The following is a 25,220-nucleotide window of genomic DNA, read 5'->3' on the forward strand; positions in this document are numbered from 1 at the left end:
TTAAAATTAAAGGCAGGAGTTGAAATATTGTATATATCAATATATATAATAAAATAAAATCTGTAAAAAAAATTAGAAAACAAAAAAAAAAATGGATAAATCTATATTCATAAAAGTCATATTATAGGTGCGATAATTAATATATTAATCATTAGCTAGTTCATATTCCTCATACACCGCTTAAATGGTTTGACGAAAAATATAAATATAGTACATTGACCGATATTTACAGACATTCCTTATGTGGTCAGAAAATAAATTTGATAGATAAAAAAAAAAAATTTTTTTTTTATGTTCTAAGCATATTGTTATTAGGTCCCATATTCATTGATGGATTTGGAGCCAAATGTTGAGCAAGTGAAGAAGGAATTTGATGCATTTGTTGTTGTTGTTGGGACTGGGATACTACTGCTTGTGGAATTAATGAACCTGTTGGTTGCATTTGTTGATTTGGTGGTGGAAGACCATTAACCACAGAATGCATATTAGAATAATTTTGTTGATAACCTTGATTATCATAATAAGTATTTTCAATACGAGTTATTGCTCTTTCGTCATTTTCACCATATCCTTTTCCCATCATAGAAGGTTCTGAAACTACCATAACACCTTGTGGGTGGTACTAAAAATATATTATAATTTTTTTTATAAACTAAATATATTTTAAAATACTTACCCCATGATTTTGTGGCATATAATTAGGTGGTGGATTTGGTGGCATCGGTGATGCTGTTTGATTAGCATTTTTCTTTTTAGCTGGTGTTGCTCTACCACCACCAGTTGTTGTATTTGTGGCATTTTTACGTTGTCTTTTTCTAGTTTGTTTAGGTTTAACTTGTACATCATCAACGTTACCCGGTGGTAACATCATATTTGGTTGGTTTGTCATACTATTCATCATTCCAATATTCATTTGAGAATTTGGTTGAATTTGCCCTGGATGTGAGTGTGCTTTTTGATATCCTTGAAAAGATAAATGTGTGAGTGCTTCGCGTGGATTAATCTATAAATAATATATTAGTAAAAGTTTAAATAAGTTTGAAATATTTTATTCTAAGTATATAAAAATAAAAAGTACTTACATTAGATGAACGAGTTAAGTGCATTAATGCCTGCATTGGTTCAAGAATAACACATGCTTCTAATAATCTTAATGCTTCCATTGGAATTCCCATAAAATGTTCAGGTTTATAAGTAGGAACATAACTTTGCATTCCTCCATATTCATTATTAGTAACTTCTTTTGAACGCCTCATTTCTAAGTTCCATTTGCGAATTCGATATCCAAACATATTGTCAAAACCAAATTCAACCATCAATCTACAATTGTTATGAACTTCAAATGCAGGAGTACAAGAATATTTAAGTATATAATTAACTGAATCACACTCCATAAATGTTGGTTGATTATGAGGTGATAAATTTACAGGAGATTCTTTACATTGTGATTGTAATATATAAAATGATTCTCTTATATTACATTCAAATAATCTTTTAAAGAAACGAGGTATATTAGATCTTCCTATTGTATATTGAAGTGGTCCTTTTTCAACGAATGTTAATGTAAATTTTGCATCATTTTCAAAAAATTCATTTGAAAAAGCTTCCCACCATTGAGCTTTATCACATTCGGCTATATGTGTTGTTACAAATGTATGCATTCTATTATTCATATCCATAATTTTTCCTTGTTTTCCTAATTGTTGTGGAGGTGTTTGTTGTGGTTGTTGCATATTTCCTGAGTGTGATTGTTGTTGTTGTTGTTGCTGTTGCTGAATCATTTGAGGTTGTACTTGGGGCATTCTAAAAAAAAATCAATTATATTATTTTTTTTTCAACTAATTAATTAAAAAATATAATAAAAATTATGATATAGTGTTTTTTTTTATATAATTAATAATAATATTTACCTCATCATCATTTGATGTTGTTGATTAGGGTTACTATTACTACCATTTATAGAAGGTTGATGCATAGGTGGAGGCGGAGGCAAAAAAGAATTCTGAGACCTTTCATTTTCTAAATATTGTGGTTGTTGAGTTCCTTGTCCAGACATATTACTATACATTCCATGATGTTGTGGAGGACCTTGTTGTTGGTGAATAGGAACATGATTACCATTGGCAACAGAAGCATTATTTTGCGAGTAGTAATAATCAGGCTGCTGAGGTTGCATGTGACCTACGTTGTTCGGAGGCATCCGAATTCCATAAGATGATTGCATTAGAGATCCGTCATCATGGTTCATCATCATCATATGTGAAGGTCCATTCATCTGTTGCATTGCGACTCCATTATGATCGTAAGCATTTGGTACATTTGTCATCATCATATTATTTGTTGGAGGAAGCGTTGTTGAAGTATCTTTCTTCTTACGAGTCCTAGTTTGCTTTGGTGCAGCGCCATTACCATTAGCTCCATTTTCTGTAGCACGTTTTCGCGGCATCTTACCGCAATGTTATTTGTTAGTAGTATAAAATGCTAAAAAGTTTTTATATTATTTAAAAGTTTAATAAGATATAAAATGATATAATCGAAAGATATATGATACGGTATCTTATAATTAATGAGGAATTATGTTTACAAGTATTATTTTTAAAATGTTGAGGAAATTTTTATGATGTATGAAACTTTTTTTTTCAAATAAAATGTTTAATTTTAACGACATCATTTTAAGCATTTCTTAATTTTTTAAAGATTATTTCATTAAAATTATTATATTACATATTATATGTGAAGATTTTTTTTTTAAATCTATATTATTTAAGATTTAAGAATAAGAAAGAATAAAACACTCACCATTCATAAATGATCATAAAGTGTCAAAATTTTCATATATTTAAAAAATTTAAGGTAAAATTACCGTATAATTATAAATCAAAGATCATTTAGCATTTTAGCGAAACTATAAAATATATACTAATGCAATTAAAAACTATATCTAAATGATCATAAATAAGGATTTTACAATAAATAAGATAATTAACATAACTTTTTTTTATATAAAAAAAAACATAATAAATTTAAAATATAATATCTAATCAGTATATATTATTTTAGAGTCTATGATTAATTTGAATTTTTGTTATAGTTATATCTAGTGTTGATTATATTTAATAGTTTGTTAATAATAATATAATATTAAATTAAATTAAAAATTAAATAATATTAAAAAAAAAATAATAAATTATTGTAATACATTAAAAAAAATGGCAAATTAACTCTTTATTGTGTTAGCTAGGGTAAATTAACGTATTCATATTGAAACACCATTACACTATTCTATTACCAGAGTTCAGTGATAAAATAAAACTGACTTGACCCAATGTAGTCTTCATCGACTTTTTATGCCTAACCAAAGAAGGCGCCTAATCACAAATGCAGCATTCATCTCTAGCTTTCTCTGGTGAATTGCAGATACATGACAAACTTCACATATGTATTGGCAATAGCGCTTCTATAGACAACATCGACAAAAAGGGTTACAATAACAAAAAGACATTGCCTAACAGCCCTATACCATATTTTTCGTAGGGTGCGTTGAAGCTTATGTCCTCGACTTGAGTATATAACTAGGGTCGACTCAGCATAATATTATCATTATAGATGTCGTCTACAGGAAGTATGTTAGTTGTATATAGTGACAATGTTCTGCCCAACAAATAAACATTAAAGAGAACAGAGATATATAGCCATAGGATAGAAAATAAGTGTCAGAGAAATGAGTATATTTTAAGCTGACAACCTCCATATAATATAAGAATCAACAAGCGATGTCGTTTTTATAAAACATCGTCTACTTTGTCATTTCTAGGTGGTGTATTCTTTGATAAACAAATTATTTCTCATTATAACGTGAAAAAGTTATGCGGCTGATTGGTGTGTACACTAAAGGGTGAATATACATACTATACCCCTGTAAATACAATTTACTTATCTCTATCTATATACAATAATATTTCTTTTTATAAAATTGTTAAAAAGAAAAAAAGACATAGAATATATAAAATTGTACGCCGCATTGCGAACATATTAATAAAAGCGACGCAAATTTATCACTTATATATGTTAGTGAACACACAGCTCACAAAAGAATGATAAATATAGATATATACATATATCAACCACGTCGCCGGAACTCTACTGATTATATATATTGTGAGGGGACTATCTCTACTCAGTATGTTTTTATTTGTCAACCATAAATATGATTTTGAATTGTAACACGTTCTGATTATAATAAGGAAACTAGTATACACCACAGTGAATGCTGTAAATTAGGACAAATTTAAATTCAACCTGTATAAGATGCCATTCTAAACGTCATTTCAACCTAGATATTATTTTAAGGTTTTAACTTGCATTATTATTTTATTTTAAGAGGAAATATTGATAAATAAAACAATGGTATTCAAATATTGTTGTCTTCAAATACCTAGAAACAATGACCTATAATAAAAATTTTAAAAAGTATAACTATTTTAAACTATTTTTAAAAAAAATAATAAAAAAAAACAATTAAGAAATTAAAATAACTATAAAGAGAAAAATTGTTTGAAAAAAAAATTATTTTAATATAAATAGATTTTTAAACCACCTATATTGTATTTTTTTTTACATTAATGTTAACGACAATATTTAAATGTACAAAATCTAATGAACTCTTAAGATTGTTCTTTGTCAGAAGTTTGTGATTTAACATCGTGACTGTTTGAATGTCATAAAGCTTCCTATTTAGAATGGTACTTGTTTGTTCATTTCCTAACATTTATTTTTTTACATTTACAATAAATATATATGTAGAAAATAAATGATTAAAAAAATAATAATCTTTGATGGGGTAAATATTTTATATAGTTATCAAAATAAATGTTATCATCAATCACAAATATTAGAAAAAAATTTTATTATTATTAAAAAAAATGAGTTTAAAAATATTTAAGTTAATGTATACTTTAAAAGTTAACATCAATCAAAAAAAAATAATAATAATAAATTAATCTGAGTAATTAAAAAGTGACGTTAATAAATTATAATAATATTTAAAATATATAACTTATTGTTCTAAAAACATACTAACGTTTAAAAATGACGTTACTGATAGCAATTGTGTAAGTTGGAAAAAAGGGACAGTATTTTATTAGAGGATAGTGAAGTAAAAGTCATAGTTAACAATTTTTTTTTATATAAAAATCCCTGTATTAAATGTAATATATTTTAAAAGTTTATATTACTTTTAATATGGTTAAAAATTTTTACTTTAATTGAAAATATTTTATAAAACCCTAAAAGTTGGACTTAGACATATTATGTTATACACATACATGAAAATATAACCGATTAATTTAAATAATTTCATTAAATTACATCTTATCATTTTTCATATCAGTATAGAGACTCATTATGATAGGCCATTTTGTATAAAAGATAAGGCAAGAAATATGCAACTACTGTATTATAAGAGAAAGGTTATAGTTTATTAATTGTTGTAGTCATCTCGTTTATATTTATACGTGTTATGAGTGGTTCACTGAAACAAGAAAAATGTGGACGTGATAAGTTGCACTAAAAATGCTTTTTAAAATGGTGTTACATCTGATCAATGATGAAAAATTTTTTTTTTTCTCATAATAAAAATAACATTTAAAAAAAAAAATTTATTTAATAATTTTAACATATTCTTTAAAAAAAAAAGATAAATATTAAAAAAATTCCGGTCAAATCAAAATTAGTTTAGTGGATAATTTTTTTTTTCTTAAATTTTAATGTTATTATGCAAAATTTTATAAATAATATATCTAAAAAAATAAAAAGTATTGTGATAAACAATAATATTACTTTTGCATTGCCAAGAATGTTATCATAATATAGTATTTATTGTTTATCATTATACAACTTTTATATATAATATAACTGAAAAATTTTATATTTTATATATATATATATATATATATATATCTATCAATATATTGTCTCTGAATACTATTCCATTTAACCATGTTAAAAAGAAAATTATTCTGTATAAGATAAATTATAATAAAATTGTCTGTGCATCATAAAATAGGGGTGATAAACTATTAATGGAAATAAAAGTATAAATTTATATTCCAAAAATTAAATTATATTTAAAGAATATTATAACAAAAACTTTACTATTACTAGTAAATATTGATATTAAACTTTAGTAATATAAAAAGTGAATTTTTTTACGAAATCATTGTGTAATCATGAAATTCTTTACCATGAATTTTTATAATACAACTTTATAATATGTTTACATTTTTTTTATAAAATAATGTTGCCAAATTTGTTGTTTTTTTATAACAATATATTAATATTCAAATAAAAAAATGTTATTTTACGAAATTATCAAAAATAGTAGTAATATGATTCATAAAAACTTTATATTGACTAATATATAATTATTACGAGATTATTTCTGAATATTAAAACATTCTTTTATAAATGTCTTAACGCGATTTAAATGTCTATGTTGATGTTTGTCTAGTAATATTACAATCACATTAAAATCGGTTTTATTTTTAAATAATCAAATTTCTTAACAAATGATATATTATTTTTTATATTTAAGTGTTTTATTTATTTTTTTTTAATTGCAGCTATTTATCAACAAACGATGGATTTAAAACCTACATCATTAAATGATAATGATAAGGAAGAAAATAATCATAAAAATGTTGAAAAATATAATACATCAAAAAGAGAAAGTGAAACATTAATAAATACTTCAAATAATGATGAAATTTCTTTAAAAGAAAGTTTTAATATAAGGCGTCGACAGAAAATTATTAAGAATAAAAAAGAATTAATACAAAGTAACAATACATTTTGGCATAATAATACTAAAAGTAAGTAGTATAGTATATTATATATTGTTATTTAAAAAAAAAAAATTTTTTTTTAAGGTACCAAAAGAAATATGGTAAATGATAATGTTAAGGACAATAAAAGTATAGAATATAAATGCTATTCTGATAGTGAATTATTTCAAATATTAAAAGATATTTCGATACTTAATGATGGTAAGATATGTATGAAAACATTATACCATACAATACGTCAAACAATGCTTAATCCTAAAAATAGAACTATTGTGATGAATGAATATCGTTTAAGTTTAGATATTATGTAAGTATAAAACTTTTTTTTTTTTTTTATAAATATATTAAAATTATATAATTATTAGAGCTAGTAAATTTATTTTATATGAGGTAAAAGAACCTGTCGAGTATGGTTTTATTATCAAAATTGCGTTACTTGAAGATATTAAAACATATGATTTAGTAAAAGAGATACAAATATTGAAAACAGCTTTTGTAATAATAATGACAAGAATGAGAATGTCGTATAGTGGTTCACTTTTAAAAACAACTCTTAATTATATTAAAATTGTAATATTTGACAAATTATTACCTATTGAAAATAAAACGAAAGAGATAAATGATATAATATTTGATGCTTTTAAGGTTTTAAAAGACCTTGGAAATTATATTCTTGAAACTAATAAAGTATTATACGGAAATTCACGTTATAATTTTGAAAAAAATTTATTGCAATTAGCAGAATGGCAAAAACCATCATACAAAAAAATAAGAATTTTACGTGAAGATAAAACTTTGCAAAAATATAAATATTTATATCATGGTATAGAAGATTATACTGAAGTACCCATTGTTGATTATATAGATTATTATGACATGGATGATTATAATAAATATATTGCTTCAATATTATATATTGATGAATGCTTACAAAATGATCGCAAAATGGAAAGCAGGTATAAAGAATTAAATTTTCATAGATGTGATAATAAAATTCAAGAATCATATCTTGCAATAATTATAATGATTAATGGATATAAAAATTATTTTAATTATATGAATGAAGTTTTAGGATTACAATTTTTATATGAAATATTAAAATGTACTTCATCAACACTTAAAAATATTCATTTTATAATTATTGATTTATTAAAATATTGGTTAAATAATGTGGATATGCATGAAAAATTTAATTTAAATGAAATAGTTAGTATAATATTATGTCCAATAATGGAATTTGCTAATATTTCAAATATACGTATTAGAAATAGAAATTCAGAACATCTTATAATGGCCATAAATCATAGTTCTTTTATTATAAATGAATTATTAGATTCATGGTCAATTGTATATTATTTATTTGATAAAAATAGACAAAATAATAATAGTATAATTACAACAGGTAAAAGAATTGATGAAATTGTTGATATGTTTATTGATGTACATATACATTTTCATGAAGGAATACCATTTATAACAAATATGGTACAAAAAATATTAGGTATGGATGATCGTAAATTAGATTTTTCTACATGGGATGAAGCATATAATTTTTTTATATCATATTTAAAACCTGATAAATTTGATGCATCATTAGGAAATTTATTTATTATAACAGAAGGTATTAATTTAAAATTATTTATGGATATAAAAAATGGAAAATATAATGAGATTGGTATAACAAAAATATTTTTTTATTATCGTTTTAGTACATTATTAAAAAATGGTATGCTTAAATGGATTATATCAACATCAATTATTAATTATGATCATCCTGAAACATTTAAATCAGTATTACTACTTTTTAAATGTTTTGAAATACAAGCAATGTTATTCCCAAATCAATACACTTTAAATTTAGAATCAATACAACATATTATTGATATTCATACTAATGATATAATTAAAACAACATTTTATGAAAATGAAAATTATAAGTATATATTTAGTCGATCATTAAAATATAATGTTAATATTTTAACAAGAAGGTTAAATGAATTATTAGAAATATATCGCCCATCTTTATTATATAAAAATTGTTTATCTAATTTGAAACATTTTGTACCAATAGGAAGAAAAGTAATAGAAACATATTGTATAGAAAATAATAATAATATTATAAAACGTAATAATATTGAAAAATTATTATTTGAAAGTAATAAATCAGTATCAAAAATTAATTATTCAGATTCTAAAAAAAATATTGATAATATTGAAATGATACCAATTATAAGTTATCTTGAATATGCTAATAAAAAAGGAATATTTATAAATTATTTGGCTGAAAATCCAATTTTAAGATTAAAATTAATAGAATGGTTACAATTATCAATGCCAAATAAAGAATATTTTTTATCAACATATCAAGTTAAATATAAAATACCATTAGAAGAACATAATCAAAAAAAAGAAAATATTATAAAACTTTTTAAAATAGCTATATCATATTCAAAAATTTATCCAGATTTTAAAGATTTTTATATAGCTTATCTTAAATTTTTTATTGATGAATTTGAAATTAATAATCCTAAAAGTAATTCTTTAACTATTAATAATCTTACCTATCAACAAGGATATAATTATTTTGGTTTTTTAAGTTATATTTTTGAAACAGAAGATGAAAGATTATATGAACCAATTAAAAAAGTAATGTTAAAGTAAGATTTCTTATTATTATTATTATATATTATTACAATTATTTTTTTTTTTCTTATTTTAGATTTCTTAAATTAATTAGAGAAGATAGTACTGGTGTTATAACACAACTTATTATATCAATTATGAATTATGAAGGTCCTCATAGTAAACTTGCTTTTTCAATTTTAGAAACAGCAATTATTTTTAATAGAAAAAAAATGGGTCTATGGTGTTTAAATTTTTTAAATCTTCTTTTAAATATTACAGATAATAATAGTATTATTGAAAAAATCTTCCAAGTATTAAGTAATGTAATATTAGAAGTTAATACAGATTGTGTATTACGTCTTTTAGAAATAATAGTTTGTCATCGAAAAAAAATTAAAGATTATGATCAATTAAGTAATATTCAACATATTAATAATATTGAAAAAATAGATTACTATAATTTATTTGCCAAATATTTACCATATTCATATGAAAAATATTTTATAGAACATTTAGATGAAGCAAAAAAAGATTTAAATGATTTCATTGATTTATATTTTTCAAAATTATATTGTTATATTAAAAATATAATTAATAATGAACTAGATTCAAGATATAAAAAAAATTCTAAAGGAAAATTTGAAAGAACGCATTTTACAAAAAAAACCAACAAATCATTTACTATACCATATACAATTATCGACATGTTTACGTCACATGAAATTGGTACGCAATTTATTATTCAACATGATATATTTTCAAAATTTTATAAATATATTGAGGGGATGTATGCCTATACACATGACAATATTATAGAATCATCAATATTATTAATTGCAATATACATGAAAAATATTTCAGAATCTGATCATATTAAATATAAAAAGGATGGAATTAATGATTATAAAAATGCTATAGAAACTTTTACAAATATTTGGACATCATCAAAATTAATTCACTTAAGAGGTCTTGCATTATATGCCTTAAATATAATTCCCAATTCACTAAATTTTAGTCATTCAAATAAGACTTTTATAAATACTATTTCAATATATAATAATGATATATATGAATATGATGGAATAATAAATGATGATGGATATATGGAAACAACTGATTTATCTTCTATCAATTTTTTAAATAAACAAGAATATAAAAAATTGGATGATTTTTTTAATCAAACAAATTATAATTTAACAGAATGTCCTCTTAATCACTTAATATTACCACTAAATATTAGTAATTTTTATTAAATAAATATTAAATTTTACATTAAAAATAAAATTTATATTATATTAATTATAATTTTTATACTATATATATAATATAAGTGTTATACAATAAGTTAAACATGAGAATAAAAAATAAAATGATAAATGAAAATTCTAAGTAAATATTTTTGATAAATTTTAAAAAATTCTTTATGTATGAATGCATTTTTTAAGGCCTTTGCGTTACATAAAAACATCTTTGAATTTGACTTAATTTTCCTAAACATTTATATTTCTCTGCTAACATACCATCATTTGGTAAACCTGCTGCTGGATTACAATATGGTCGACATTGTTCAAATCCTGGTTCAAATACACCATATGCTTCACAACATGGTGTTGCATCTTCATATCCAGAAGCACATACCATCATATCACCAACTTTTGACATTGGACAACGTCCTGTTAATACAGCTAATTGTATCTTAAATTAATAAATAATTATAATAATTATTATAATAATAATATTAATTATTAAAACTTACTGTTGTTAATGTTTGATCATATGAACATAATTGCGAACAACCTTCACCTAATGGTGAACAACATGATTTAAATCTTTCATTAGCAAGATTTTTGTCAATACATGGTTCCCAATTTGGTTGTTTAGGACATTGATGTTTAACATTTTGATATGGTAAATTTTTTTCACTAGCAAATGGATAAATACTTTGACTTTTTATTGGTTGTGGTGAAGATATCATTGCCTGTGAAGGTTGTACATTATTATTTATTGTTGATAATTGTTGATATCCTGGTTGAACATTTTGTTGGCCAATATTATAATCTGGTGGTCTTGGTATTGCAATTTGTTGTACTGATTGTGAAGTATGAATATTATTTGTATTGTCTAATGAATTAATAGATGACATTACATTTGTTGGTTGTGAATTTACTTGATTGTTATATATTTGTCTAGGTTTAAATTGTCCTGGTATTTGATTATTTATTTCACCATTATTATTTACTCTCATTTGTTCTGGAGAAAATGTTTGTTGAAAGACTGGATTTGGTTGAGGTTTTTGTATATGACCCTGTGGTATAACATTATTATTTACAGATAATGGTGAAATGTTTGGTTGTTGAAATGATGATTGTGAAAATGTTTGTGTTTGTAATGGTTTATAAACTTGTGGTTGGAGCATATTAAATCCATGATAATTTTGAGTACCTGATGGTGGGGTAATAATTTGTTGTTGTGGAAATAGTTGTTGCTGTGGTTGTTGTGGGATAAGTTGCTGTTGTGAAATAAGTTGTTGTTGTTGTTGAATTTGTTGATTATTGTTACTAGATAAGAATGCTGGATTTAAAAATGGTTGAAATGGATTAAATGGTTGGGGTTGTTGAGTTTGTATTTGTGGAAATTGAAAAAGTTGAAATGGATTTTGAAGATTAAATGTATTTGATTGTGCTGGTTTTGGTGGTGAAAATTGTTGAAGTTGCATCTGTTGTGATTGTTGATACATCATAGGTTGTTGATTTTCTTGTATATTAGGTTGATAATTTTGTTTTTGTTGTATTGTAGGTACTCCAATATTTCTTTCCATTGATGGTAATTGATTAAATTGTTGATGTGCTAAATTTTGTTCAATTTTTAACGGTTGAGAAATATCTGAAGTTTTATGGTTGGGTTCACCATTAGCAACAAATGGTCTTGAATTAATTTGATGATTATAAATATTTGTTACACTTGTTTGCGAACATGAAGAACAAGTATTTGGGCACATTCTTCTTATAAATTCAACCTGACAATGATGACATTTTGCACGATCACAAGAAGGTAAATCACCTTTGGTAAATTGAATAAAGTTAATATATAATATAAAACAAATAAAAAATATTATATTTTTTCTATCTATCATAATAATTTTTTTTTATATTTAATATATATATATGTATAAATAATTACTTAATAATTTAATAATAATAATAATTATAAAAATCTAAAAAAAAAAGTATATATAATAATAAGATAATAAAAATTAATATAATAACTTTTAAAATATATAAGGAATAGGATATTATATTATATTTTTATATTCAGATAGTTACAAAATTTTAAATCATCATTGTAAAATTTTATAAAAGATATAATTAAATGAAAGATGAAAAGTATGGTAATCTAGAAAATCTTTTCAATCAAGTGCATTAAAACTATTTTATCGTAAAGGAGGGTCAAAATTTTTAAATGAAATGGAGATGAAAGAAAGTTATTTATTAAAATGTCTTTTTAAATAATTTGATAGCATCTATAAATGAAAAATTTTATTTTAAAGATATATTTATTGATTATTTTACTTTTTATCCTGTAATAATATAAACATTCCTTAAAATAAATTAGTTATATAAATATTTTAACAATTAAATACATTGAGATTTTAAAAGTATGAATATAATTGGATCACAATTTGTTTTACAATATCTAGAAAGTTTTAATTATTCTTTTATAAAAATACCAGATTATGTAAAATAGTTATGATGCCAATTAAAGTAATGGATGGATAACTAAATTTAATGCGGTGAATATTTTATCATATAAGATATTACATATATCATGAAAGTGATCATGGAGTATTTTCTCATTTTTATGAAAACATTCTCTATCTTATATAACTTTTACTAATGCCTAGAGCAACACCATGATATAAATTAAATAGGATTATACATCTCTTTCGTTTTTTTTTTTATAATTTAATAAATATATTGTATTGTATTAAAGATATACAGGTGATTTCTTAATATAACAAATAATTCAGAAGTAGTGACAAATTCTAAATAAAAATTTTATTAAAAAAATTCTAAATAAAATTCTTTTATACACTATGTAAATATTTTAAATAATACAATTGTTAACTAATTATATATATATATATATATATTTTAATTAATATAATTAAATAAATATAACTAATGGAACTTGAATTGTAATATGTAACAAGCATAAAACTACAGAATTTTTATTATAAGGTTGTGTAAAGTTAAGATAAAAAAGTAAAATTACAATGGATTTATTCTGGATATAAATGTTAGTGTGACAATTTTTTTTTATAGATAATAAATTCTTGACACCAATGTAGTTGTTTTTACATTAATTTTAATTGATAATATTAATTGTTTCAAAAATTATATATGACCTAACAACTGACCACATAAAATATAATGTTTTCTTAAATAATAAAAAATTTATTATCTTTAATAATAATTGTCTTTTAATTGAGGAAAAAAAAAGAATGTTTAATTTCAATAACACTTTAAGATACGATTTTAAAAGCTTTTACAAAATTACAAAAAAAAAAACCAAAAGAATTATTTTTATAAAAGGTATTTAATATTTAAGGATATCATGCTAAACAATGATTATTACTACAAAATATATTTTTTTAACAAAAAAAAAATTAATCTTAAATGCTTGTTTAGTAATCTAGATAAATAGTTCTTTTTATCCTTCTAATACCTTGAATAGTAAGATATTTCATGATACATTGGACGATATAATCTATAAATAAAAGATATATTAAAAATTATTAAAATAAAATGAAAAAAAAAAATTGTTATTTTATTTACTTACCTTTCACTTAAATAATTTCTTCTAGGCATAGTTCTTAAACATTTTATATTATCATTTCCTTTAATATATATTTGGGCATGACTTTCACGAATACCTAAATTATTTTCAATACGACATGTATAAAAACCTGAATCATTTTTTTCTGCATTAAAAATAATTAACTAAAAAATTATTAAAATTAAAAAAAAAATTTAATATTTACTTCTGATAAATTGTCACTACTATTAATCATTGTCTTCATTGATGGAATTATTGGTTGATGATCTTTAAACCAATAAATTTCAGGTTTTGGGACTCCATTAAATGTTACTCTTAAAGCGATATTATCTCCTTCAAAATGCCATTGATCTTGCATTCTAAATGTAAATTCAGGAACTTCATTTCTTTTTGACGTTGCCCAAATAAAATGTTTTGATGTTCTTGGTAAAACAACTTTTTGAACAATTCCTTTTTCATTATCTCGATTTTTATCTATTCTTATTCTACGTATGTGACGACGTATTTCATTTGTCGATAAAATATCTTCATCTAAATATATTACAAAATATTTAAAATATAACAAATTACCTTTCTTAAGAACTATAACTCGTGCCATTACAAATATTCAACAACAAAAAAAAAATATAAAAAAAATGATAAAAGTATGTATGAAAAATAAGTCAATATATTAAAATTTTTAAATCTACAATTTAAATATAAAGAGCACAATATCTTTAAGCTATAATGTAAAACATTATCAAAGAAGCCAATCATTAAATCTATAAATCTTTATTCTCTCACTATATAATACGTGATTTTTTTCATAATAAAACAAAATTATTTTAAAAATATTTACTTTTATTATTTAAAGACAAAGAAAAAAATATTTTAATGATAAAAATTATTATTAGTTAATTTATATGATTTATTTAAGATAAACACATGCAATATATTATGTTTCAATAATTTACACTTTAAAATATTTTATAAATGAAAAAAGTATTTTTAAATGAAAAGAAGTTATTTTTATTTATAATCTTGTTTTTCAAATATTAAAGTTTATTGAAAGGTAAAATAATAAATTATAAAGTACAATTTTATAAAAAAAAAAGTATTTAATAATTATTTATACTTAAATTTTATTCAATATGATTTATTTTATAATTTTAAAAATAGTTGTTATATATGAATTTAAATTTAACATTTTATAGAATGTTGGTTTATCAACGATGTATATAAATAAATGTTACAAAAAGTTTATAAAAAAAGTTTTTGTTTTAAAACATTAAGAAATTATATTAAATTTGAAAGGATAATAAAATTTATTATCATCTGCTTTATATTATATTTAAAATTATTATAAAAAATCTTTTTTTTCCTTATTTTTTAATTTAATATTTATTTTAATTATTTTTATCTACAATAATTTTTGCACGTACACTATTTTAAAAAATATAATATAATTATTTTAATTTATATTTAAATTTTTTTTTTATCATTCTATATGTATGTATTATGTCTAGTAAAAAGATATACATTATTTGATAAAAGAATATAATTAAATGCACATTTGAACATTTGAATAGAAAATATTTAGGTGACTTCCGATAAAAGAAAAATCCTGACATTTCTTATAATTATATTATTTTTATAAAATTAAAAAGTATAATTTATTATTTTTTAATTTTATTAATACTACATTGTAGTTATTGTACAATAACACTACAAAAATTAATTTATTATAAAATTGATAGTTATGAAAATATTTAGTGCAACCTATTTTTTTACAATTAAAATTTTTATTAAATTAGACAACAAATTTATGAATTAATAAAAATTATTTTAATAAAAAACATAAATTAATCAAGTATATCATGAAATATTTTGCAATAAAAAAAATGTAAATGATTTATTCTTATGATAATGTTTTAAAGTGAAATATATTAATTATTTAATAAATTGTTAAACATTATAATATATAACTCTAACTTTACTTTACAGTAAAACATAAGTTGTTTTATAAAAGTCATAAATACTAGAAAATATGTTACATATTAATTTGAAACATTTTTACATTTATAAATAAAAAAAGTTTTATATTTGTCCTTTTTTATCAAATTGTTTTAATAAATAGATAGATAAATATTATGAAAGTTTTTTAAAGGAATAAAATATTTATGAAAATTTTTTATGAATTATAAGAATAAGTATATTCATAAAATATAGAATTTCTTTTATTGAAAATAACATAAAAAAGTGATAATAAATTATTAAAGGAATATATATATAATGCTTTAAAATTTGTTTCTTAAAAAGTAAAACAAAAGGTATTTTGATAAACTTTTAGAATAAAAGTTATAAAAATATACAATTGGAAGTCATCAGTTATTATAAGCTAACTTTATAAAATCTTTTTAATAATAAAAAGATGAATCCATTTGTTGGAAAAATTAAAAATTAGTAATTTTAAATTCATAAAAACATATGTTTTTTAAATGATTCTAAAAAAGTCTTGAAAACAATGATTTTGATGTTTTTAATATAAAAACAATTGTTTCAATTAATTCCTTAATTGTAATAATTATAAATTAATTCTTGTCTTAAAAGATATAAATAATGTTTTGAAAATAATTCTTTAAATGGTACCAAAATAATTAAAACTTTTACATCAATAAAAATACTACGTATACATATGATTTTTTACTTAATTCTAAAATATAATATTTAGCAGAATATACTCAATCTTGAGATTTTTACTTTTATAAAGAAAGTTTCAAAAATAAGGTACTTTTTAGAAAGATTAATAACTTTTTTTTTAAATGCAAATTGAACTATTATAAACATTATTATTTTAATCTTGTTAAATTGTTATGCTTTGAAAATTGATTTTTGATATTTTTTTAATTGGTTGATAATTTTAATTGAATTGTTTCTTTAGATTAATAGTTGTTTTTGAATAAAAAAAACACTTTATTTTCACTTTGTTTAATCAAATTAAAATATATCATTATTGTACATATAAAAATATATTTTTATCTTTATTAATAAATTTCGTTGATTTATATAAAATAAAATACTTTTCACAGAGAACAGATGTATTATTTAGAAATAAAAAATTAAAGATATTTTATTGTGATAAAATATTTAAAATGTAACAATTATTATGTTACATTTATTTAAACTGAATTAAACAAAAATTTATTTTCATTTTAAAATGATAAATACAATTGTTTAAAATGTTTATTTTAATTTTATTACATATTGCTAAAAGTTTTTTATATTCTTTAATATCCCACAGCTTTAAACTGTATCTATCATGTCTATTAAATTATTTATCAAAAAAATTACCATTATTTTAATTTTATTTAATATCAACATTTTCAACATTTTTTAACAAAACATTTAAAGAATATAAAAGTGCCTTAATTTCAATAATTGTATCATTTTTCTGATCATCAATATGAGATTGTGGGGATCAGGTATAACTTTCCTTATTTCATGTGCTATTTTGAATATAGCTGTGGTTAGCTCAAGAGATTCTAGGAATTCTAGAGATTCCTTTGATTCTTCTGAAGAACGTGCAAGAAGAAGACTTGCAACAGCTTCTGTTCCAGTAACACTTCCAAAATCATTTTACAGAGAAAATCAAGAAAGACAAGCATTAAAATGTAGCCAACTCGGTGATGGAAACTATGTATTTGGATGTTCTGAAAGATTCTGGACATGCCGTGGAAGTACTGGTTATCTTATGAATTGCCCAGATGGCCTTTATTTCAATCCACTTCGTAATCAATGTCAATATATTCAAAATGTTGATCTTTGTAAAAGTGATGCACATAGAGATTCACTTGTTCCACAAAGAGCTGTTGATGAATTTAGTTGCTTAGGTAAAAAAGATGGTTTCTACACAAAAGGATATTGTGATGGTAATTATATTAGATGTATCGATGGACACCTTTATAATCATCGTTGTCCAAGTAATCTTGAATTCGATGATAAATTAATTGCTTGTGTTGATCGTAAAGAAGTTCAACATTGTCGTACAGTTAGAAGAATGAGTTTTAACTCATATCAAAAAAAGAATAAATTTCAATGCAATGGTAAAAATTGTCAAAAAGATAATTCTAGTGAAGTTGACTGTTCGATTCTTCCTGATGGAACATATCCACCAAATGGCTTATTATGTAAAGATTTCTTCTACCAATGTACTTCTGGTAAATCTACTTTTATGAAATGTCCAAAAGATCTTTTATACTCAACAGAAATGCAACAATGTGATGTTGCTGAAAATATTCCAGAATGTGAATATGTTTTTGGTAGTCTTAAAATTAAGAAAACAACAATTAAAGTACAAAAAGCTAAACCACATCCAGTTCCAATTCAAACAACTATTAATTGCGCTGGTAAAGCTGATGGTTTCTATACAGATGCACCATGTACACCATCTTATCACCAATGTTCTTCTGAATATTCATTTAGTCAAGTTTGTCCTTCTGGTTTTGTATTTGATGTTCCTTCAAAATCTTGTGTTACATTAGATAAATGTCGCAAATATGATATGCCAAATCAAGAAGCTATGCCTACATTTAATCCAACAAAAAGTCCTGTCTATTCAAAACCAACACATCGTCCAATAAATTCAACCACACAAACTACTTTACCATTACTTGATGGTTTCTGTGCTGAGAAAGCTGATGGAACTTATCCCCTTGGATGTAGTAATGAATATTATGTATGTAGCTTTGAACATACCTATAAAATGAAATGTTCTGGAAATACAGTATTTGATGTTGAAACTAATACTTGTGATATTCGTTCATATGTATCCGCTTGTGGAGGAAAAAGACCAGAATCAGATGCAACAACTCAATCTACTCCAGTTGTTAGAGATCCATTCTGTGATGGAAAAAGTGATGGTTCTTATGCTACAGGATGCTCAAATGAATATTATGTATGTAATGGTGGTTTTGCTTTTAAAAATTCATGTCCACCAGGATTAGTTTATTCTGTTGAAGATGATGCCTGTTTATATAAAAAACACGTAATTGCTTGTGGTGGTACACAAACACAAAAAGTTGAAACAACACCTGCTCCAACTGTTCCATATGATCCATATTGTGAAGGAAAATCAGATGGATATTATTCTGAAAAATGTTCTGATGTTTTCTATTACTGTAATGGAGGATTTACAAACAAACAAACATGTCCAATTGGATTATTCTTTGACGTTGAATATGAACAATGTGATCATAAAGAAGAAATTGCTGCATGTGGAGGAAAGAAATCACCACCAACAACAACTACTTCTAGTCCAATGTCTGATGTACCAGTTGATCCATTCTGTAATGGAAAAGCTGATGGATATTATGCTAATGGTTGTAGTAGTCAATATTATGCATGTACCGGTGGATATACATTTAAAATGTACTGTGTTGAAGGAACATTCTTTGATCCAGTAGAAAATAAATGTTTTGTTAAAGAAGAATGCCCTGCATGTGGTGGAACATTACCTTCACCAACTCCTGAACAAACTTTCGATGTAGGAGTTGTTGATACATTCTGTAACGGTAAAGAAGATGGATATTATGCAGATAAATGTGATACAACATTTTACATTTGTGAAGGTGAATTTGGAGAAAAACAATCATGTCCACCTGGATTATATTTTGATGCAGAATTTAACATGTGTGATTGGAAAGATCAAATTACCGCTTGTGGAGGTCAAAGAACTACACCAGAGCCAACAGTTACTTATGCTCCAGTTGTTTTCGATAACTTCTGTGTCGGAAAAGCTGATGGTTATTATGCTTTAGATTGCAGTAGTGAATATTATGGTTGTGTTGGTGAAGTAGCAGCAAAAATGCATTGTCCACCAGATCTTTTTTATGATGCTAGAGAAAATGAATGTCTTCCAAGGGATGAAGCATCAACATGTGGAGGAACTAAAAAAGTTTACACTACTATGGATACATCTATTGCTGCTGATCATGGAGTTGTTGATACTTTCTGTGCTGATAAAAATGATGGTTTCTATGATTTCCAATGCTCATCTGATTATTACAATTGCTTCGGAGGATTTGGATCAAGACAAGCTTGTCCACCTGGAACTAAATTTGATATGGAAAATAAAGAATGCAACTTTGCCAGTGAAATTGTTGCATGTGGAGGATCACCAAAACCTAAAGTTGAACAACCAGTATATGCTCCAATTGAAGTTAACCCATTCTGTGTTGGAAAAGAAAACGGATACTATGCTCTTGAATGTTCAGGAAAATATTATTCATGTCTTGAAGAAATTGCCGTACAAATGAACTGTCCTTCCGGACTTGTTTATGACGACAAATACCAACAATGTTTAACACCAGAAGAAGCACCAGCTTGTGGTGGAGCAGGACCAACTGAATTTACACCAGCTTCAACTATGGCTTCTGATGTCGGTGTTGTTGATACTTATTGTCAAGGAAAATCTGATGGATATTATAGTGATGAATGTAGCAACTGGTTCTACAATTGTAACAGTGGATATGGAAATAAAGTTTTATGTCCAGCTGGTCTTTTGTTTGATAAAACAACAAATGCCTGTGAAGTTAGAAAATATGCTGTTTCATGTGGAGGAAAACCAAGACCAAAACCAACAATTCACACAATGGCAGAACAATTACCTAATGATCCATTCTGTACTGGAAAAGGAAATGGTTACTATGCAACTGGATGTTCAAATATGTATTATGGATGTAATAATGAAGTTACACAAAAAATGTATTGTCCAGCTGATACATTCTTTGATGATGAAATTAATAAATGTTCATTCAGAAATGAAGTTCCAGCTTGTGGAGGTACTCGTCCATCTTTAGTTGCTGAAAGTCCAAGTGTACTTCTTCAACCAAGTGCTTATTGTGAAGGAAAATCAAGAGGAAGATATGCAGATGGATGTCAATCATATTTCATCTTCTGTAATGGTAAATTTGCCGAAAGAATTAATTGCCCCGCAGGACTCTATTATGATGTAGTAAATGAACAATGTGATTCTAGAGCTAATATTCCTGTTTGTGGAGGTGTTTCTCCAACAAAACCGTAAGTTTACATAATTTAAAAATAAATAAATTTTTTCTAGAGTTTCTACTCCACGTCCTGTTATCAAAAATGTTTGTGAAAATAAGGCAGATGGAATTTATTGTAGAGGATGTGCTCGTGAATGTTTGAAATGTCAATCTGGAGAAGCAGTAAGATTTACATGTCCAGAAGGACTTTTCTATGACAAAGACTCACAATCATGTGAAACAAAAGAAAATATTGTTGAATGTGGAGGAAAGAAAACAACAACAACTTTACCACCAGTTACAACAACTGAAGCATCACCATCATTAGATGTTGTCCAAGGAAAACCATGTGATGTAAAGAAATGGGTAAAACCACTTGGTCAAGCTTGTGGAACTGAATTCTTTGCATGTTACAATGCCAGAGTAATTAAATTTATTTGCCCACAAAATCAAAAATTCGATCAAAATCTTGGAAGATGTAGAATGAGACAGCATTATCCAATATGCTGGCAATCAAAACCAAAATTGAATGATTATCATGAAAAACATAATCATCATGAACATGCATCACATCATCATGAACATCATCACCACCAAGATCATAACAAACAGAAAAAACCACAATATGGAGAACAAAAACAATCATATACCAAAAAACCACATCACAATGTAAAAGGAGGAAATGTTTCAACCACTACAATGAAACCATTTATTAAGACAACTGATGAAAAAGAAAAGAAATATGTTTTCGATGTCTTAAATGATACTAAGAAACCTTTTACTCAAGAACATAAAACACGTTTCTGTGACAATGTAAATAATGGAATTTACCACAAAAAGTGTAGTCCATATTATATAGTTTGTTCTGCTAGTAAGAGAAATTACTTCAGTTCATGTCCTGATGGTCAATACTGGAGTGGAAAATCATTCTCATGTGAACCAAAAGAACAAATGGTAGAATGTTTTCAATAAATAAAACTACTTCATATTTTTAATTTTTTTGATTATTTTCTTATTACGACTTATGAGAAATAAATTTTAAAAATATTTTTTATTGTGTATTAAAATAACTCTTAGATTTAGATATAATATTCATTATAAATTTAAACTACTTTATGCTTTATTTTTAGTTAAAAAAAATTTATTAATAGTTTTCTTTTGAAAAAATTTACTAGTTTTTTCTAAAAGTAGTTTATTTTTGAAATATTTTGTATAGAAATTAAAATTTCAAGATTGAATATTTTTTGGGATAAATTATAATTTTAAATAAAGATAACATATTTTACACGTAGTGTTGTTATTAATGCAAAGAGGTATGTTTACTATAATAATATTTATAGAAGTATTTTTAAAACAATATTAAAAATTTTCAATGTAAGAATTAATTATTATTTATTATAATTAAAAACATAATTAAAAATTTTTATTTCTATATTATTTATTATATATAGCATTATAAATTATACATATAAAATTTTTTTTTATTTTCTTTTGTCTAACATAATTTTATAAAATATAATATACCATTATAATAATTTTTGAATTTTGATACAATAAAATTTCATTCTATAAGAATATGATACTAATACTATCTTTTTTAACACTTTTATCAGTAATTTGACACATCTGAAATACACTAAAAAATCAAGAATTTTTAAAAGAACAAAATGAAAAAATTTTTTTTTAATATTATTCTATATAATGATTCTTTTTAATTGAAGAAAAGGTAAATGAAGAGGATCTTTAAAAAGAAAAACAAAATACAATAGTTTACATTATGATGAGTTATATAATTATTTTCTTTATATTATAATAAAAATTCTCTTTTATGAGAATATGTTTTTATAAAGTATCCAATGTCATGTTAAAGAATTTTAATAAAGTTGGAAATATAACAAAAGATTGATATAAGTGGTGATATAAGATGATCTTAACAAATTAGTTATTTAAATAAGTTACAATAAAATTAACTGACATGAAGAGTATTTTTTTTTTATTTTATTCGTAGAAGTATATTAATTTTCTATTTAATTAAATGTATTAATATATATGATGTTGCTATAAATATAACTTTATTTTTTTTTGTTTTATAAAAGATTTTTATAATAATTTTATATAAAAAATACATCTAGATTAAAAGACAAAAAAAAGTAGTCATAGTATTACATATTTTTTATAATCATAATTAATATTTTGTTATAAGATATAATTTATTTAATATGATCATTTATAGTTATGAAAAAAAGTTATGTAGTGTATTTTTTAAAAAGACAATACAAGTTTTTAGAGTAACCTTTTAATTCAGAGAGCATCAACGTTAAATAATTTTATAAATATTATTATTTACCATAGTTTGTTTTTAAAATATAATATGAATTATTTACAAAATTTGCATTGTTATATATTATTATACTTTTATTTTATAATATTTTGGTTTTTAAATATTTTTTTTTTAAAAATTTCACCATTTAATATATTAATGTTATTTATTGCTTAATATCATTTTAACACTTAACTTTATTTAATACTATATAAAGGATTAAAAATATTTTGAAATTATGACATCTTAGACAAGTTTATTACTATTTTATTTGCATATAAAATTCGTAAAATAAATTCTTGTTTAAATTTTATTTTATTAAAGAAAACCTTTGCTATATTGAATGTTTGTTTATCTTCAATAATTTTAATCAGTTTAACAAAAATAATTTTTTTATAAAAAAAAATCATCACTTCTTCACGATTTTTGTTAATATATTTTTGTAGAAGAATTTTTTTTTGGTACTTTTTTCATAACTTTCTAAGAATATTTTTTCTTTGTTTAAAAAAAAAATATATAAAAGAGATTGTAATTAAATATGAAATGAAAAAAAAAAAATTAAAGGAAATATAATTTTAGATTAAACTTTTTCTACAATCTTCTTTGAAAATCACTATAATTATATTGAAGTTAAACAATTATTATTAGGTTACATAAGTAGATTGTTGAGCTGATCAAATGATTTTCTTAGTTTAAAAAGTAATAATATATTAAAGTATATTAATATTACAATATTTATTAGTAAATTTTGTGATACCATTGTCCAGTTGCTACAGTCACAGGTATATTGAGTATTATTAAACATACTTATACAAATATACTTTACCGAAATAAAAAAAAAAATTAAACATCGGTCATTTAATTTTAGAATTTGTGTAGACCTCTTTAATATTTATTTTAATATATTATTATACATTGCACAAATAAAATGTTAATTTTTTTAAATACAATTACTTCTAACAATTTTCATTATCTTTAAAAGTAATTTGTTATAGATTTACATTTTAAACCGATTACCTTTATTTCATAGATTATAAATAAAATTTTGACAGATAGGTATTTATTTAGAAACTGTAAAATTGTAATCTGATTTGTAAAGAAATAAAAAAAATAAAATAACATTTAATAACAAAATAAAGCATTTTTTTTATAGATAAGTATATATATGTAATCAAATATCTTTTCAAAAAATTTAAAAAAAAAAAATCATATATCTAATATGACTTTTTATTTTACTGTTAAATGTTGATAATCTACTTTTATTTATATTAATAAGATAAATAATTTTATTCTTTACAATTATATTTAAATCTTTTTCAATTGTATATATTTTTTTTATTTTATAATTGTTTGGTTTAACAAAATGATCTAAAATCATGAAAAAGTACTTCTATATTAGATCATAGCTTTAGAACTTAAAAACCCTTATTTGTTATTACTTATTCTCAAAAGACAATCTTACCATAAAAGTTTATTTTAACATAATTTTAAATTTGGTAATAGCTTGACAAAAATCAGGTTATTATCACTTATGGTAATACAACCGTCTAAGAAGGTATTTTAAAATACATTTTA

At 23.0% G+C, this 25,220-nt stretch overlaps 5 protein-coding genes across 5 annotated transcripts; 2 read left to right on the top strand and 3 right to left on the bottom strand.

The window, feature by feature from the left end:
• Positions 1-289: 289 nt before the first annotated feature.
• On the bottom strand, positions 290-2,446 carry SRAE_X000031000 (LIM domain-binding protein 2; the record flags this gene model as incomplete). Its single annotated transcript, XM_024644639.1, has 4 exons — positions 290-622; positions 677-1,003; positions 1,083-1,803; positions 1,911-2,446. 4 exons carry the CDS (start codon positions 2,444-2,446, stop codon positions 290-292), a joined length of 1,917 nt encoding a protein of 638 aa, XP_024510178.1.
• A 4,191-nt stretch (positions 2,447-6,637) lies between these two features.
• On the top strand, positions 6,638-10,720 carry SRAE_X000031100 (Hypothetical protein; the record flags this gene model as incomplete). Its single annotated transcript, XM_024644641.1, has 4 exons — positions 6,638-6,869; positions 6,927-7,149; positions 7,208-9,499; positions 9,562-10,720. The coding sequence occupies 4 exons, from the start codon at positions 6,638-6,640 to the stop codon at positions 10,718-10,720; spliced, it is 3,906 nt and encodes a 1,301-aa protein (XP_024510179.1).
• A 187-nt stretch (positions 10,721-10,907) lies between these two features.
• SRAE_X000031200 (Domain of unknown function DB domain-containing protein) lies at positions 10,908-12,600 on the bottom strand (the record flags this gene model as incomplete). Its single annotated transcript, XM_024644642.1, has 2 exons — positions 10,908-11,162; positions 11,224-12,600. 2 exons carry the CDS (start codon positions 12,598-12,600, stop codon positions 10,908-10,910), a joined length of 1,632 nt encoding a protein of 543 aa, XP_024510180.1.
• A 1,585-nt stretch (positions 12,601-14,185) lies between these two features.
• On the bottom strand, positions 14,186-14,901 carry SRAE_X000031300 (Immunoglobulin subtype 2 domain and Immunoglobulin subtype domain and Immunoglobulin-like domain and Immunoglobulin I-set domain and Immunoglobulin-like fold domain-containing protein; the record flags this gene model as incomplete). The annotated part of the gene is made up of 4 exons (XM_024644643.1): positions 14,186-14,234; positions 14,307-14,467; positions 14,509-14,834; positions 14,874-14,901. The coding sequence occupies 4 exons, from the start codon at positions 14,899-14,901 to the stop codon at positions 14,186-14,188; spliced, it is 564 nt and encodes a 187-aa protein (XP_024510181.1).
• A 2,844-nt stretch (positions 14,902-17,745) lies between these two features.
• SRAE_X000031400 (Chitin binding domain-containing protein) lies at positions 17,746-22,297 on the top strand (the record flags this gene model as incomplete). The annotated part of the gene is made up of 2 exons (XM_024644644.1): positions 17,746-21,359; positions 21,400-22,297. 2 exons carry the CDS (start codon positions 17,746-17,748, stop codon positions 22,295-22,297), a joined length of 4,512 nt encoding a protein of 1,503 aa, XP_024510182.1.
• Between the last annotated feature and the right edge of the window lie 2,923 nt (positions 22,298-25,220).

This window comes from Strongyloides ratti, assembly GCF_001040885.1.
Source record: "Strongyloides ratti genome assembly S_ratti_ED321, chromosome : X".
Taxonomy (NCBI): Eukaryota; Metazoa; Nematoda; class Chromadorea; order Rhabditida; family Strongyloididae; genus Strongyloides; species Strongyloides ratti.